Here is an 18,383-nt window from a genome sequence, read left to right as displayed (position 1 = left end):
CTTCAGTTTTTTCACACTGAGTCATATTGAAGTTAATTAGCCTAACTCTGCGTCAAAAGGAATTTAAACTGAGGAGAAAGCTGTTCTGAAGAAAGGAAAATATCCCCATTATGATACCTATTTACAGTGATTGCACTAGGATAAGACTCATATCAATGTGAAAGTTTAATGGGGAAATTCAAATATGTAGCACGTCTTGTGGCTGTCTGCCCCAGGGTTTCAATTTCTCTTGAATACTCACAACACACTAATAGAGGTTCAATTTTGTTCCGTCTCAGGATGTGGTCTATAACAGTCTGGTTTTTCTCCCCACCCTTAGCGCTACTTCCCCTGTGTACGTGTGCAGAACCTCCCTCCTACCCCCTTTTTTTTTTATTACGTTTCATCCCTTCATCTCACTCGTGATGTTATTTCAACTGTGGCTAACAATGGCAAGTCATCTCAACCAGGACCAGACAGTAAACAGAGAGAAAAAACACTGAAGTTACTATATTGGCTTATAATCATCTAATGTAATAATCATTCAAGAGTACAATGTGGGAGTGTAGTGGCTTGGCTGCATGTCAGCTGCTCTGAAGAGTCTCTCCTGAAGCTCGTCCTCTGACACACTTGGACTAAACTCTGGCAAACTCTGAAGCAGCTCTCGAATGTGTCTGAAACTGTTCACCCACTGGACAGCTTTGTTTTACAATCAAGACTCATCTCTTACCAAAAATATCAGGTGAGGACATCAATAATTGTCAGTTCTGGATTTAACATGCCTGAAAAATTATACTGGACACAAAAAGTAACACTGAAAAGGTTAACAATGTCAGGTATTTATTTTGTAATGTTTTGCAAACAGGGAGATCAAGGTCTACAGTTAGTTTGAAACCTCTGATTCTTTGCTTGTTTTATTTTCATCCCATGTGGACTATTGTCAGCGGCATGCTCGAGGCTGTATGAGTCAGAATGAAAAAAATAATTAGCCTAAAAATGTTGATTTTCAGCAGGGTTGAATGTTTTCTGTGGTTCTCCCAGAAGTGCTTATCTCAACAGGCTGGAGAGTGCAGAGGAGAACAGCTTGACAAGAAGAAATAGTGAAAAATAACAGGAATATATTGCACAGGTGGACTGTGAGACCTTTGAAACACAGCTTTGGTATCAGGGAGGCAAGCTATAAAACTTCAAATATATCATATTTTTCCTTTTTGCTTGGAAAAGAAGATTTGGCATGTGCACAATACCGCTCTTTGAAAGCCTCACTGGTGACTAGGCTGTGTAATAACTTCCATTTATAATACAAACAAACACATAGTTGGCTGAGATGGATAAAAGGACAGACTGAAGCTTGGACCAGCTGTGTAATGTGGCTTATATCATAAAATAGAAACAATGCTTTATGTGAAAAATACAACAAAAAATGAAAACTTTTAAGGTAGAGGACAAAAACAAGAACCCATTTTAAGTGTAAAAAGCAGAGATGAAAGCTTGTAAGTAGAACAAACTATTTACATTTTAGGCACATTTTTAGTAAGGGGGAAGATGTGTGGTTAGCAATCAGACAGATGACTAAACAACCAAGGAACATTTTTAGAAAAGGTATCAGATTCATGAGCAAAACTTTCTGAGATGACAGTCAGTCAAGTTTCCCAACCCGCATTGTTTAAAAAAATCCCACGAATGAACTATTTAATCAAACCCATTTCCACACGCACGCACGTGCCCACATTTACACACAAACTAAGACTCACACACACACGCATGGAAACATTATCGTTCCCTGAAGATGATCCGACTCTAAATGGCTTCTCCATTATTGAGTTTGGATGGGAGAGCCTATCTCTGTCCAGACACTAATGGCATTAGATGCTTTCTGAGCCTGTAAACACTGCTGGGCCAAGCCTAAGCGATAGACCAGAAGGTAGAGAGAAAAAAAAAAATCAAAGAATGCCACTGTAATGCAGAACAATATGCACAATATAGAGACTACAGGTTTCCTTTCCTAATGCTCAAATTTCATAGAGAGAGACAGGAAATTGACAGAATAAAATCTACATATAAAAATGTTCAAAACGCTTTGAGCGCTCTTTTACATAAAAAATAGCAACCACATGTTGACTTTGTAGAAACTGATTCAAGGGATACTTTATTGTTATTATCCATTTTCTGAAGGCATGTAGCTGTGCCATTACATAAAATGATGTGATTGGCTAGAGGAGAGTCATTCATAAAGGAAAATGTATGACGTTGGCAATCACAGTTTCTATTTGTACCATGGGTGCAAAGTGTTATCGTCAGGGAGCATGACTAAGCTCTGAAACTGTATCTTCTTTGGGGGGGGTGGACTTCGACTCTCTGCCTAAGCATCAAATCCAAACTATCTCACAATCAGAAACATCAGAGGAAAATTATGTTATTTCTTTAGCTCGTTGAACCATGAAATAGGATGTCCAAACTGTACTATGATTTTTTTTATGGTATTGAGTAAGCCCTTATTGCCTGTGTCACTTTTAGTCAGTCAACCTGACAAACTCTTAATGTGAAAGTCTTTTTTTACAGGTGAATTTCTAACCAGGAAAGTAAAAGAAAACTAAAGGAACAATGGACGTCACAGTTACCCCACCACCACCAACAACAACAACAACAACAACAACCACAAACTCAACTGTGTGTGTTCAAATTGGCCAGAGCGCCATTAGTGACTTCCTGATGTCTGTTTACATCCTGGCTTTTATCTTTGGTTTGATCTTTAATGTGCTGACCCTGGGCCCCATTTTCCAACAAGTGCGGCGGCAAAACGTTCTGGGCATTTTCCTGCTCAACCTGTCCCTCTCCGACATGTTTTTTATCTTCACTATGCCCCTTTGGATCAATTATTACATGCAGGACCACCACTGGAAGCTGGGTGCTATCTCCTGCAGTATAGCTGGCTTTGTCTACTATTCCAACATGTACACCAGCATCTACCTGCTCTGCTGTATCTCCGTTGACCGCTGCCTAATGGTCACCAACCCACTCCGCGCCAAGACCCACCGTACATCATGCTACGCCTGGGCACAGTGTGCCACTGTTTATGTTGTAGTGATGGCGCTACATATCATGGTACTGGTAAATGACAATCTCTCTGACCCCCATGATGATGTAAACAACAATGACCGTTGTTATGAGACTTACCCCATGGAGAAACCTGTCGCCCTGTTCAACCTGCTCAGAGTGGGGATCGGCTTCCTGCTGCCCCTGCTGGTGTTGGCAGTGAGCTACTGGAGGGTGCTGGCCACTGTGGGACAGAGTCCCGGCCTGAGCGCCCACGTTAAAAGGAAGGTCCGTCTGCTGTCCTTTGGGGTGATTGGGATCTTCTCAATTTGCTTTGCTCCATATCACATTCTCCTGCTCACACGCTCACTAGTATTCTACAACAGCGATCCTCAAGGAAGTTACTGCCAGTTTGAACAAAGAATGCACTTTTTATTCTCATGTACGCTGGCATTGTCCAGTCTGAACTGCGTGGTGGACCCTGTGCTGTATGTGTTGGTCAGTAATGGAGTCCAGGAGGAGGTGAAACTGTGCTGGAGGAGGCGTAAAGTGACACAGGCAGGGAACTGTGCTTTGACTTCAAACAACAGAGGGAAGCCTAATACTAACTTAATATGACACTTGAGCTGTATTTGGGTGGATAAGTGCACCTGTGCATTTGTGTGTGTGTGTGTGCACAATTATGCAAACACAATGTTGCTGTTTTTTTCTTTTTCATTAGATCATTGAGGGGCGACACTTTACAATGACACTGAGTCTGGTTTGTGGTTGTTTAAATGTAAGTCTGCATTTTCAGAGTTAGCGAGTAAGAGGCAGAAAAATTTACATACCATAATCAACACCTTGTGTACAGAGAATCAAACAATCTTTGAGAGAACCACATTGTCGCTATTTTTTTCTTTTTTTTCCTCATATCCTGCAAAGAGTAGAGGAGGGTTGAATAGCATCCTTCTCAGAGCTCTGTAATTGGATTGTATTCCAAGGCAGGTTCTGCCTTCCCAAGAGTTCTTTAGTGGCACTTCTGATGTGTAGCTGGACACTGCTGGAGTTGAAGAGCACTTGTGTCTTCTTTCCCATCTATAAAAGGATTTTGAGATTGTGATTGTGTGACCTTGGTCTAGCTAAAAGTACATTAACTTTAAAGCATGCCACAAAGAGGGCATTTATTAGCATGACCTTGTGCCTTTATTGTCGAAGTATCAGTGGAACATGTTAAATGTAAAACAAAATAAACCAGTTGTTTGAGCAGATGCTTGACTTGTAGGTTGTTTGTGAAGAAAACTCATGATGATCAATTTACAGGCATTTTATAAACGTCCACAGGGAGGGAAGTAATAAGCCCATGCAAGCACTTTGCCATTAGCAGTTAATAATAAATCCAACACAGCGGTGTGCTGCACATGTATCCATTGGCGAAAGGTGCAATCAGGAGGAGACCTGTGTGTGTGTGTGTGTGTGTGTGTGTGTGTGTGTGTGTGCGTGCGTCTGAGAGAGACTAATATTTGCCACAATGTCTAAAAAAGGTGAAGGCAGTTATAGAAAAAAAAGAGGGAGTGAGAAAGTAAATCGACAACATACTGTTTTGGCTTTGTTTTATATTTTATCCATTATTCATATAACGGCTCTCTCATCCATCGATAGTGCTATAGTGCATATTGATACATCACCAACTGAACACTTGGCACAGAACCAGCATGCTCTTTGCTTTAAAAGCCTTTACTGCTGAGTTATTGGTCAGTATATGGAGACAGGGTGTACATAACATATGCAGCTGACCAAACCCAGTGAATGACTAAATACTATACTATACTATACTATACTATATAAGTATGGAAGTGTAGTATGTGTTGTCAAGGCCTGACATGCCTTATTCCTCTGTGCCTCTGTTTTCCAAAAACTATTTTTAAAAAACATCATTAATGAGCCATGAAGCCATAAGCAAGAAATTTGTTTCCTTATTATCAATGACACGCGTAATGCAGTTTATTTTCAGAGTCAATTCCACATAAATTAGCCTGCTGCAAGAAATACTTATTGGAGCATAGTATGTGTTAATCCTGCGTTGAAAATAGTCCTAACAACAAATGCAAGATTTACTCCTGTTTGAGTAATGTTTTCTATAAACTAACAGTGCTTACCTGTTGTAAGAATGTACTTTTTTTAAAACTACATATTTGTGACCTTTCAAGTTTTACGTGTTCAGGAACAAATGGGCCACAGACTGTTTGGGCAAATTGGAAAGTACTGAGAGATGGATTAATGCATTATTACTTTTGGTCCTCTCATGGGATTTGTTGACAAACAGGAAACAGAATTATGCTAGCCTTTAAAAACCAGCCACGGCTGGGAAAGCTTTATCTGCCACATCAGATTTTGGGTTTTCATCTGGTCAGGAGACAGCTTTGCTTCAGAGACAGTTAAGTGGAAAAAAAGAAGAAATACATTACACAAATTAACAAGAGGTCCCCCAAAGATGTCCTTCCCTCCCTTAACTATTAATTCACCTAAATACTCTTTCCAGTTAAAGTTTGAGGACTTTTGAATAAGCACTTGAAAGTGATTGGACTTCCTATTTGCAAATGATAAAAACAGTCTAGTTTAAAGAAATTATCCAAAGCTGCAGTCCATCATCCAGTGGCATTAGACCCAAGATATTACAGATCTCTCCCCCTAGATTCAGCTTTTGATGAGCTATCTCAGGCTGTAGCCAGACTTTGGAAAATCTATTTTTAATCAATTAGTTGTTCCAAGTCAAAACGCTGGGTTGGTCTAAATGCATTAAAGCTATTCTTAGCTAAGTTATTATAGCATTAAGTATTGTGACACAAACAAAACAGTGATCAATATAAAGTAATCTTTAATTTCCCCTTCCATGATGAGCAATCTGTGACGTGTAGGGAAGGAGGATCAAAGTGCAGAGACAGGCAGGCGAGTTCAAAGTTGAGGATTTATTTAACCAAAAACACAGGGTATACAAAAAGGAATCCACAACTGCAAACACAAAGTCAAAAATTAAAATATCAAAAATCCCAAAAGGCAAAAGAGATAAGAAATGAGAAAACAAAACAAAACACAAAACAAGAGCAAAAATACCTCAGGGAATAAGGGACTGGAACATGCGCTGACAGGAACAAACAAGCTGGCCAGAACAGACAAACAAACAAACGGATCTGACACGAGGCAAGGGGAGCACAGACACTAAATACACTGGGTAATGAGATAACGAGAGGCAGGTGACAAAAGGGCTGGGAAACAGGTAGGAGACATCAGGTAATTACAGGAGAGGGAAAACACAGGAAGTAATCCGAAAGACTAGACAGCACAGAAAACCAGACTATCAAAATAAAACAGGAAACAGAACATACAGACACATTAAAGGGAAATGCAAGACAGAAACTACAACAGAAGACCGGGGAGGAAACTGGGACACAAGCACAAGGAGACAAGACAGAACCAAAATACCAAATAAGGAGGAACAAAAACAAAGCAAAATACCTAAAACATAACCCAATCCCTTCTAATTAGTATTTGCATTGTACTGCTGCTCTCCTGTTGCCCGATGTGTTGTCATGTGTGTCTTTAATGCAACACTAATTCCTACTATATCAAACTCAATTTGTCTAAATTCTAAAAGTCCCAAAGTAGTTATCATTAGATTTGATATTTCATGAGCAAAACAAATTTAATTTTCACTATGTAATGTAACTACAGTCATGCAGGCTGCCACAGTTGAGTTGATTCACCTTATTCAAACATAAGTCATGAATGTTTGACATTTGATTTTTGAGTGTACGTTTGTGTTTCTTGTACAGTATGTGTTCAACAATAGTGGCCACTTTATTAGGTAGGTGAGTGATGAGTGTTTCGTGTTTATGTTTTGTTACAAAGTAAAAACACTATTTTTCACCACCCGGGTTTTAATTCAAAGACAGAAATTAAAAATAACTGAACATAGCATTTACACCTGCTTAAATATAAAGTCTGCTTTTGCAGTGTGTTTGCACATGCAAGTAAAGCAGACACAAATGTTTTTTAAATTTTTTCATTTCCGTGCACAAAAACACATAAAGAAACAAAAGATATCTACATAAGAAGGACATGACACTGCCATGAACATGTCATAAACATAATGAACACGTCATAAACCTTTATGACATGATGCTTCTTTTAGTGTCATAGGGGTTAAGTTAGGGTTAGGGTCAGGGATAGGGTTCATTCATGATAGTGTCATGTCACTCTTATGTAGATACTTCAAGTAAAGTGTTACCAAACAAACATGTATCAGTGCCAGTTATTTAGCCAATTACAATAAACCACATACATTTATCAAAACAATATTTTTTTGTTCACTTTAAAGACAAGAAAACGTTTTTGTGATTGTGTTATTTTTTAAGGTTTAGCATGCTCTTCATGATATCTGAACTATGGATTTACACTGCAGCAATACCACACGTCCAGTCATGGTGATAATTTCATGGTTCAGTTCACTCAAAAATAATTGCTTTCAATATATTTTAAATATCTTCTTTTCATTTTACACATTTTCACTCCACTAACTTCACTTGATAAACTTGGTCAAAACCCATAATTTGAGGTGGTTTAAGTGAGTCCAGGGGAAAAGCATGTCTAAATCCTCATTCTAGTTTTGTTTGTGCAGCTCTCAGAACTTATCCAAACAAGTGCAGTGTCCGAGAAAAATTGTCAGAGCTCTCATGTTTGGAGGTCCAAATAGGGCAAAAATACCTCTTGTGCGTATTCGTCTTCTATCATTTGCACTCTGCATTGCACAGCTTTGTACAAGCAAGATTTCTGACAGCTCAGTATAAAGGCATCATCTGCTTTCTACTGATGACTATGAGACTATGAGAGAGGCAGAATAATAATAACTGTATTATTGGATTTTTACATCCACAGTGCAATCAGTTTCCTTTGACTACACGGCACAATATGTCTGTTCTTTGTTTACTTTTGTCCTTTTTAACTAATGAAAAAAATGTCGCATCTATGTTTTCCTTAGGAAGTCAGCTGGATACATTGTCGCCATAGACTGTATGAAATATGGACATAGGCACTAATTCATATTTTTAAGTTAAGATTTATGTAAACGTTACATTGCCCACAGGTAAGTCATAGATCAGAGTCCGGATAACACCCTTTAGGTCGGATATCCGTTACCCTTTCTTTGTGTTGTAATTTTAAACTGTTTGGAAAGTTGTAATAAACCAAATTAAAGATGAATACTCCATGAAAAGCATTTACTTAAAACTCACACAAGTCTATATCCTTGATGTTGCACTTCTGGGATTGTTCTGTTGCAGCTGGAAATTTTTCCAGATTTCACTCATTAAGGCGGGCTATCCGTTGCCTTGGGTTTCCTTTGTGTTGCCATTTTAAACTCCGGTCAATTTATGAGAACTATGGTCGACCTTTTCCCAGATCTCTGCAGGGTAAATCCAGATAGCTAGCTAGACGGTCTGTCCAATCTGAGTTTTCTGTTTCACAACTACAACAACTTTTGAACGTATACATGTTCCACTAAATCCATCCCGGGGCTATTTTGCATGAAAGGAATTGTGGAGGAAGGTCAGGCAAAGCAAGACTTCTACCACCTTCAACCTGTGGTCGGAGCTCCGGTGGGGGACCTTTATATTCCAACCTTACACAGACATCTTTTGTTCAAAATATTATTCCTCTAAATTTTAACACTTCAGTGCAGGCCAGTTTAAGTAAACTGTGACTAGAATATGTTTGTGTTATCATCATGGTCAAAGGCTAATTCGTTCTGACCCAGTGTCCACTTGTGACACTGCATGGTTAAAAAGAATTTTTCCCATAGACCACCAAAACAGATGTCTGTAAAACTGTTGAATTGGCACCTCCAATTGCAAAAAAAAGTCAATAATTACCCTTTATATAAGGAATTTGCAATCCATAATGTTTTAGATTTGTAAAATTAAGAAAAGCTTTTTGTATTTGCATGACATAATCCTAATGTAAAGTCTATCGAGGCCAGCGGGAGAAACACTTCTCACTGGTTTAAAGTGGGCGGGGCTCAGTGAAAAAGACCATGCATCAATCAGAGATGTCGCAATATCTGAATCAAATGTGTTGGCAGATAAGAGGTTTGTTTATCTCACCACTGTCACTCAAATCTGCACCCACAAAGTCATGAGTGTTGTAAGGATGTTTTTCTTGAACTTAAATTTTAATAGCTGCTTATAGTCATTTATATTCAACATCCTACGGAAATACTAAATATTTCAAACCAAGTTGCAGGGGCTTTAACTGGCTTTGTGGGTGTGGGAAATGTTTTTGGACGTATTATACTTTCATTCTTGTGGAATTGTTGGTATAATGGTGGTGATGGTTAAATTGGCTAACCTTTTGATGTTTATGAATTGTATTTAATATTGTATTTAGTATTGCATTATTATTGTATTGTATTGTATTTAGTACATGCTGCTGTGAAAAAAACTTTGGTGCGTCATGTGTTGAGGAATGGTCTTTAAGAGCCATGTGGGGGCAAATCCCAGCTCAGGATTTCAGGTACAGACCTTTTATGAAAAAAAAAAAACTAGGTTAACTTTTACGCATCCTTTCCGAAAGAGCATCAGAGGAAAAATCTAATTGTGTAGAACTGAAATGCAGTCATAAGGTTCACTTAGAGAGAAAAGCCAACTAAATAAAGCAAGAAACAGTTAAGTAATGTGATTGTTAAAAGGTCAAATTTGGCATCAGCAACATCATTGGCTGGCCAGCTAGGGCTTATTAGCTTGCACTGAAGCTACACTGAGTTTTTCAAGTCCTGCCAGTGGGCTGACCAAACCAATGGGGCTTTGGCCTTTCGAAATGGGCTAGTTGGGTTTGTTAATGGCTAAGATGTCCTGAGCTATGATCATTAAATCGTTAAAACCCTTTCAGTTAACAGTAGAAAAATAGATCCTTTATATCATAAGCAGCAGTGATAGTAATAAAAAAAATACAACTGTAGAACTCTGAATGGCTAAGTGAACAGAATTAATGCTGCTTAAATGTAATTAGCCAGTTCTTTGGCAAGTCTTTTAAAAAGATGCATGTTCAAAAATGGACTTGATACCCAGGCTTTATCCAAACAAAGAAAGCATTAAGAAAGCATTAATCATACCTGACGGGAACTTAACAGCAATGGCGGTAGCACAGTGATGCTTATTGTTCATGCTCTGAGTATTTAGTATATCAATGTTTTAGTCCTTTTTCAGATTGGGAAAAAGCACAGAGACTTTGTTCATCAGGTAATTAAAACAGTTCACTAGTAGCAAACAGTTCAATTGTGGAGCCAGACCATATGGATTAATTGGCACATGATGACACTAAAATAGCAGACAATGTGTATTTCAACATAATAAATTATAATGATGGTGATAAGCAATACAAGAGATACATTATATTTGAAGCACAGACATTCAGTACAAGCAAGTAAATAAAAGTAACTTTTTTCTTCTTCTTCTTTTGCATGTCCTCCTCAGGGTCTGTTTTGTAATTGTCTGCTCAGAAGAGTTCATTGTTCAGTCAGCCCCCTAACTTTGAAGTATAACCAGGCCCTTTGTAGCCAGCCCTGATCTCAGCATCCAGCATGTCTGCTACAAAACCCCTCAGGCTGAGGCTGTATTTGTGCCACTGCTGGCTGTTTTAAAGCTGCAGGATCTGCTAAGTGTCCATGCAAGGCTGCTTGGCTGTCCGAGAAAAAACACAGGGATCCCAGTGAATGGCTTAATCTTCTTCTTCATTGTACTAAACTACAGTCAGGTCTGGATCTTTTTCTTCGCCTGTATGTCATAAGTGACCTTGGATTAACACTGCCTCTGGTGACACTGTACAAGAGAGGACCAAATGTCTTGAAGACACAAAATGCTGGAAAAGCATGAAACAATCTAATTTTCTCCCAGACACCTCAGACATTAACAGGGGTGTTGGGGTGCAGGTGTTAAGTTGTGGGTAAGGACAGGACTCTGGATGTCAGGTGCTGCTACAGTTGTTGTATCAGTGGTCTAAAATTAGCTCCTAGTTGATGCCCTTTCCTTCATCTCCCGCTGACGACTGCGACAAGGACAGAGGTAGCCTTTTAGATGCATGCGCACCTTGCTGTGCAGTGAAGCATAGATGAAGGGGTTGTAGCATGCAGAGCTCATAGCCACTAAATGACAGCAGATTTGTAAGACATTTATGTGGCGCTTTCCTATGATGTGGAAGTCTGGGTCCAGGTCCAACAACAGGTTCAGCACCTATAGAAACAATTACATGTAGGTTGAATGCTAATAATTAGTATTTTGTATTTGTATTTATTATAAGGATCCCCATTAGCTGACAGCTAGATGACCAGCTAGTCTTCCTGGGGTCCAAAACAACATTTAATCAGACAATAATGAAACAAGTCATGACATATAGAAAGGAGAAAACAAGATACATACAGCAATATCTGCTTACAGAACTAAATAACAAAAAAAGACTCTAAAATGACTAAAAACAATAGCAACCAAGACAACTAGAGAAATATGTTGTAAGAAAAATGATATATTACGTTATGTTTTACAGTATATTACATGGCTAACATTAAGGTAGCTCACATATACAAAGAATTCTTTTTTTTTTTAACCACACAATAAGAGACCTCATGGTAAATAATTTAAATTAAGGTAAGATTTGACTTTCTTTAAAAAAAAAGGGGCTTTCCTGTTATAACACGAATATTACTTCCACAAAAGAAATTGCTCTGTAAAAGAAAGGTTTTTTTTAGGTTATTGGATTTTGGTAAAGACACAATCATCTACCCCCTACTGGCTCATCTTGTTAAATAAGTGTGGATATCAAGTGACTCCATAACTTGATAATTTCCTCTTGCTCATTTTGACATTTTTCACTAATCACAACAAATGCAATATTTGACACTCATACAGCCCTGTAAGACTCGCAAATTTATCAACAATTTGCATGACACAATTTTCATAAAACGCCTTTTTGAAACGGGCTCCAGGTCTGTGAAATCCTACCACAATGTACAGTACACCCTGGCCCCTTCTTTCATTATTTTGAGAATGCAATCTTTATCTGTTAGGCTCATTGAGGATGTAATGTTGGTTTTGTGGACATGATATACCTGATGATGAGGTTCTGTGGCTAATGATGTATAAGATGTTGTCATCTCAAGCTTCATTCTTTTCACTTCACTGCTGTCCAATATATAATTTGCTTGCAGATGCCTACAGAAGAATGTAAACTCAATCTCCCCTCCAGGCCTAACGCCCATATCAAGATCTTCCACAAAGTCCATGGAACAAGTAAGAGAGAAGGAAGGTCGCCCTAAAAATGCCTCGTAGTTTGGCTTTAGTTTAGGATCTAACAGTCTGGATCCAAGACTTACCTGCAGGGGCAACCAACACAGGGCAAAAGCCAGTACTGAGGCCACCAGCAGATAGAAGGTCTTCTTCCTCCTTTGGCTCCAGAGCTGCTGGCTGTTGGAGGGCTCCCCAGGTACTGAATAGTGTTTGAGGCTGAAAGTGATGGCACAGTAGGACACGCTGACCGACAGCAGCGGGATCATGTAAGAGGTTATGAGAATGAAGCAAGAATAGAGCACCCGCAGATTGCCACTATGTGGCCAGAATTCCTCACACACTACCACATTAATGCCACTGGGTCGCAGGTCCAGATAGCGTGTGTAGAGAGAAGGAGGTGCAGCCAGGGCTAGAGATAAAAGCCAGATACCCAGAGTCACTGCACCACAACCCCATGCAGAGATCCTTCTCCGAACTGGGTGAGCTGAGACAGAAAGGGAAAAATAGCATAGATAAAAGCACCAGAGCAGCACATTATTCCATACAATAAAGTAACCATGTTTGGATTTTTGTGTAATAGCATTTTTCAAATGAAGGTGGAGTCTATGTGTTGATTTCAGCCCATCTGAGATGGAGTAATCAGCATGCTTTGCTGTCTATCACAGTGTCACAGTGTCAATTTTACAAATAGTGGGTTTAAAAAATTTTTTATGAATAAAAATAATGTGTCCCTTACCTACAACAATGTAGCGATCCACAGCAATGGCAGTGAGTGAAAGCGCTGATGCAAATACTGTGGCACATTGCAGCAAGGGGACCAAGTGGCAGAGGGGTCTCCCAAAAGCCCAGCCACGGCTGTCAAAGGCATAGGACGCAGTCAGCGGAACACAACTCAAACACATCAGCAGGTCTCCAGCTGCTAAGTTACCGATGAAAAAGTTGGTGGCATTGTGGAGTTTCTTGTCGGACAAGATGCAAGCCAACAGGAAGGAGTTTCCAACACCAGCCACGACCACTATGAGACAGTAGAGAGGCAAGAAGAGAGGTTTGAAACGCAGAAGAAGCTCCATGCCTTCAAACATGTCCAGGGGGTCACTGTGGTTGAGTCTTTTGCTGCCTTCTTGTATTTCTTGTTCTGTGTTATAGCTGGTGTTACCCGTTGCATTGAAATCCCATTCCATGAAGATATCCATGTCTCTGGAGGCCAACCTTAAAATAAGGGAGAGCGTAATCAACAATAAATCAATTAGTAGTCAGGAAGTAACCAAACCTCACATTTGATATTCTTTAGGGATGATATGAATAATTGATATGCATCACCTGCACAATAACACCAATAGAAATGGGCTTAGTACTCCTGACTTTATGAGGACAAAGGTACAGTTTTACAACTGGGGACTATTTCAGTTCTGATTAAAAGCAGAGCAACAGGGACAATGTTTCTGGAAAGATCTTTTTGTTTTAAATGTAGCTTTCTGATACAATTTAATTAACCTCTGTTGTAAGGGCATAGCCAAATAAATTATTTAATTTAAAACTTGCTCATATAAAATCAGAAGTGACTGGATGGACTTCCGGTTATGGCGGCACGGTGAGCAGTCGCGTTTTCCTCGTGCTCAGTTGCTTTTTAAGAAGTCCTGCATTATATTCCAGAGTGAGGATATATAAAGAGACACAATTGTAAACGCAAGTGTAATGACAGGTAGTTACCTAAAGGTGTCATTGTTCTAGCTTAGGCTTAGGGGAGCCGAAGAAGAACAGGACAGGAAGTTGATGTATGTGCATGCACGTTGGAAGCTAATAAACCGAGCCTCAACTGAATTCACGTATGGCCGTCTTCTAAGATTATTTATGCCTGTAAAATATATCAACAGACATTACATGGTGTCAGAAGTCCCAGTGTGACAGAAGACATGGCGAAGTTTAGCCCACCGAGTGAGTTTAAGTTTGAGAGCCCATCAGACTGGCCGGAGTGGAAACAGAGATTTCTCCGGTATCGGTTAGCCACGAAGCTAAACAAAGATGACGGCGAGATTCAAGTGAGTTCGCTGATCTACGCGATGGGCAGTGAAGCTGAAAAGATATTCAGTTCATTCGAGTTTGAGGAAGAAGACAATGCAAAGGACTTTGAGTTGGTTATAAAAAAGTTTGACGACTACTTTGTTCCAAGACGTAACGTCATCACGAGCGTGCATGCTTCTACCAACGGAGCCAGCAATCCGGGGAAACGGCGGAGATGTACATCAGGGCTTATACGAATAGCAGAGCCTGTCAGTTCGGGACTAGAGGGATGAACATATAAGGGATCGCCTTGTGGTAGGAATAGCGGACAAAGAGCTTTCCCGCCAGTAAATGTCGTTCTTTAGCGGTGAGAGAAGTCACAAGTGAGCAGCCTGGACAGACATACTTCCTAGGAGCAGTCGACAAGGAGGTTAAAGCGGATACATGGACAGTGGGCTTACCTGTAAACAATGTGGTAGTAACTTTTAAAATTGACACAGGAGCCGACGCTACCATTATCGATAAAGGGACATTCAGAAAGATGAGTCCTAAAATTGAGCTAGAGCCTCCAGACACGCGTTTTGTAAGCCCAGGGGGTAATCTTAAATGCATAGGTATGTTCCAGGGTACCACCAGCCATAAGGGGGAAAAGTACTCTCTTAAAGTATATGTGGTAGATGGAAAAAGCTGCTTACTAGGTCGAGAGGAAGCAGTAGAAATGGGTCTAGTGAAGAGGATGGACCAAGTCAGCGGTGTGTTTGGATCTAGTGGACTATTGAAAACGGAGCCAGTCCAAATAGCCCTGCAAGAAGATGCCCAGCCATATGCAGTGCCGACAGCAAGGCGGGTACCCCTGCCCCTGGTACCACTGGTAAAAAAGGAACTGCAGCGCATGGAGGATGAGGGCATAATCGAAAAAGTAACACAGCCGACTGAATGGTGCGCGGCTATGGTGCCGGTACTCAAACCCAACAAGAGGGAGGTCCGCCTCTGTGCAGACCTAAGGAAACTGAACAAAGCAGTGAAACGGGAGAAGTACGTCCTGCCCACAGTGGAAGAAATAATGCCAAGGCTCGCTGGTTCAAAGGTGTTCACGTCTCTGGATGCAGCGAGTGGATTTTATCAGATTCCCCTGCATGAGGAGAGCAAGATGCTCACCACTTTCATCACTCCGTTTGGGAGATATGCCTTCCGCCGTCTCCCTTTCGGAATAACAAGTGCTCCCGAGATTTTCCAGAGGAAAATGGCAGAGACTCTAGCCGGTCTAGAAGGGACAGAGATCTTTATGGATGATATCTTGATTCACGCAGAGACTGAGGAGCAACATGACCGTCGCCTGGCTGAGGTGTTAAAGGTCATCGAAGCAGCCGGACTCAAGTTGAACCAGGCAAAATGCAAGTTCAAACAGAGACAAGTTCGATTCCTGGTCACCTAATTGACGAGACAGGCGTTAGGGCCGACCCTACACAAGTCACAGGAATAGTGAACTTTCCTCAACCACAAATGTGACAGAACTCAGAGATTCTTGGGGATGGTAACTATTTAGCCAAGTTTGTTCCAGAGCTATCCACAGTGGCCCACCCACTGTACGAGCTACTGAAGGAGAGACAGAGTGGAGTGGGGACCTGCAGTGTGAGGCCTTCAGGAACTTAAAGACTGCACTAGCCACAGCTCCGGTACTCACCTTCTATGATGTCAACACGCTACCATGGTGTCGCAGACGCCAGCAGCTATGGGGGTGGCGTTCTACTCCGCAGCACGAGGACCACTGGACCCGTGGCTACTGCTCCGCTACGCGCGCGGAGGGGGCGATGGGAGTGCCTGGCGTGTGGCTGGGCGGTCGGTCCTGTTGGGCTGGACGGCTTGGTGGTTGGCCACCACAACCTTGGTGCCTCTGCAGAAAGACTTAGCTGTCCCACACGGTGCCAAGAGGCTGTTAATGGACTCTGCGTTTCATGCCACGGCAGAACACGCTCCAGGCGACCTCTAGCAGGTGCGGACCGGATGCGCTCTCTACCGGCTGTTTGGGGCGGGTTGTCTATGAGAGGTGGCGCACCCCTCAGGGCTGTCATGTAGGCATCCAACCCACCAGGAGTGACACAGCGAGTCGAAGCTCCAGTCACTGAGCATGGCAGCTCCAGCAGTCTAGGCTTTCTCCGGAAGCAGGCGCGTTGTGCCCGGTGTGCGGTCTGAAGACTTGAATCAGGTGCGAGGAGCTTTTGGAGTTGGCGTATAATAGGCGGATTGGGCAAGTTGTTATTGGAATGGTTTGACGCAGTTGAAGAAGATGATGGGACAGTTCAGGCCGCCGGTGAACACGTAGAGTCAACGAGACAGACTACCCCTGAACAAAGAGTCTCACTGACACAGTGGCTGGAATGTCTAAAGACAAAGATCAGTACAAAAAAAAACAGCAGTGGCATTTGTAGAGAGTTAAAAAACACAAAAGAGGCATATGATGCTACTGGCTCCATCCAGGCCATGGCAGAAAGTTGGTATAGATCTGTGTGAGTTTAAGAAGCAAAACTACTTAGTAGTATCAGATTATTACTCTAGATATCTAGAGATTGTGAATCTACCTACAACTACCAGCAGTCAGGTTGTGGCTAAGCTGAAAGCCACATTTGCACGTTTTGGCATCCCTGAAGTTGTAGTGAGTGACAATGGGCCCCAGCTAGTTTCAGCTGAGATGAGGGAGTTTAGTCAGGAATATGATTTTGTTCAAGTTACTTCCAGTCCACACTATCCTCAAAGTAATGGACAGGCAGAAAGGGCAGTTCAGGTAGCAAAATCTATATTGAGACAGCAAGACCCCCTCCTAGCCCTGATGGCGTACAGAGCCACACCCACATCCCCGACAGGAGTCAGTCCAGCGGAACTGCTGATGGGCAGGAAAATCAGGACCACCTTGCCCACCCTACAGGACAATCTGAGACCGAACTGGCCCAATGAAGATGGGATCAGACAGGCTGATGCTGCAGCCAAGCAAAGGCAAGCTTATTACTATAATCGTAGGAATGGAGTAAGGGTCCTACCCACACTGAGCCCAGGGGACCCGGTACTGACAAAGTTGGATGGAGACAAACAGTGGACAATGCCTGCTATTGTTCACAGCTCCAGTTCTACTCCAAGGTCCTATATTGTCGAGACAGCACAGGGAGAGCGCTACAGGAGGAACCGGCGTCACCTGCAGTCCACACTCAAGCCGATCACACCCTTCAGTGAAAGCTCTGAGCAGGTTGCTCCAGAGGTCAGGAACACTGGGGACACTCATGGGACTGAAACACAGAACACTTCTGAATCTACACGAGGGACTGTGACCATCACTCGCTCTGGCAGAGTGAGCAAGCCCCCAGACAGACTGGACTGGTGATTGTGGGGTGTGGAAGGAGGGATACTCTCAGTGGAATTAAAATTGAAAAAAGGAGGGAGGGATGTTTGATGTGTAGCAGAAAATGCACTTTGTTGTTGTTCGAACAGACCAGATAGAAAGAATGTTAAGTTCTGTAAAATGTGAACAAGTGGAATGGTTATTTTCCTTATTAACCATAGTGGTCCGTAGTTGGAAAGATAGTTGGTTTTCAACAAGTAATGTTACCTAATGTAAGGTTTATTGTTTATACTGACTGTCCAGTTAGTAAGGAGGGGCAGCATCTTCAAGGAGGGAGATGTAATGACAGGTAGTTACCTAAAGGTGTCATTGTTCTAGCTTAGGCTTAGGGGAGCCGAAGAAGAACAGGACAGGAAGTTGATGTATGTGCATGCACGTTGGAAGCTAATAAACCGAGCCTCAACTGAATTCACGTATGGCCGTCTTCTAAGATTATTTATGCCTGTAAAATATATCAACAGACATTACAGCAAGAGTAAACTACTTCAAACATGCCAAGAAAAGCGGCTTAGGAGGAGAAGAAGACGATGGAAAATTTCGAGCATGTAGGCCAGGAGACGTGCCAGGAGCTAGCCGAAGAGGAGCCATGCTCACCGGAGCAGGCACCCGCCGCTGCCTCCGCGGTCACCGTACAAGTCATAAACTTGGATAATCCTTCAACAAAG

General features: G+C 41.6%; 2 protein-coding genes across 4 annotated transcripts in view; one reads left to right on the top strand and one right to left on the bottom strand.

Moving 5' to 3' along the window:
• The first annotated feature begins 470 nt into the window (after nt 1-470).
• Nucleotides 471-4,706, top strand: gpr184 (G protein-coupled receptor 184). Of its 3 annotated transcripts, XM_032512125.1 has the most exons (3): nt 471-721; nt 2,542-3,677; nt 4,451-4,706. In XM_032512125.1, the coding sequence occupies exon 2, from the start codon at nt 2,584-2,586 to the stop codon at nt 3,631-3,633; it is 1,050 nt and encodes a 349-aa protein (XP_032368016.1). In that variant the 5' UTR covers nt 471-721; nt 2,542-2,583; the 3' UTR covers nt 3,634-3,677; nt 4,451-4,706. The 3 variants fall into 3 exon arrangements, with proteins under 3 accessions (XP_032368016.1, XP_032368015.1, XP_032368017.1); XM_032512124.1 differs by lacking the exon at nt 4,451-4,706 and having other exon boundaries at nt 2,542-4,239; XM_032512126.1 differs by lacking the exon at nt 4,451-4,706 and having other exon boundaries at nt 2,529-4,239.
• A 2,694-nt stretch (nt 4,707-7,400) lies between these two features.
• si:dkey-202l22.3 (7 transmembrane receptor domain-containing protein) overlaps nt 7,401-18,383 on the bottom strand; it is a 26,348-nt gene continuing 15,365 nt past the window's right edge. Inside the window, exons 2-4 of the mRNA XM_032512122.1 lie at nt 13,063-13,535; nt 12,413-12,810; nt 7,401-11,276 (exon numbers count right to left, since the gene is read on the bottom strand). Of these exons, the coding sequence (XP_032368013.1) occupies nt 11,049-11,276; nt 12,413-12,810; nt 13,063-13,519 (1,083 nt within the window). The 5' untranslated portion in view covers nt 13,520-13,535 and the 3' untranslated portion in view covers nt 7,401-11,048. The remainder of the gene's footprint in view (nt 11,277-12,412; nt 12,811-13,062; nt 13,536-18,383) is intronic.

Source organism: Etheostoma spectabile, chromosome 3 (assembly GCF_008692095.1).
Source record: "Etheostoma spectabile isolate EspeVRDwgs_2016 chromosome 3, UIUC_Espe_1.0, whole genome shotgun sequence".
Classification (NCBI taxonomy): domain Eukaryota; kingdom Metazoa; phylum Chordata; class Actinopteri; order Perciformes; family Percidae; genus Etheostoma; species Etheostoma spectabile.
Note: the sequence above shows the minus strand (reverse complement) of the source record. Positions and strands in the feature narration are given on the sequence as shown.

Excerpts from the sequence above, each read along its gene's own strand:
- gpr184 (XM_032512125.1), top strand. The coding sequence starts at position 2,584 with ATGGACGTCACAGTTACCCCACCACCACCAACAACAACAACAACAACA.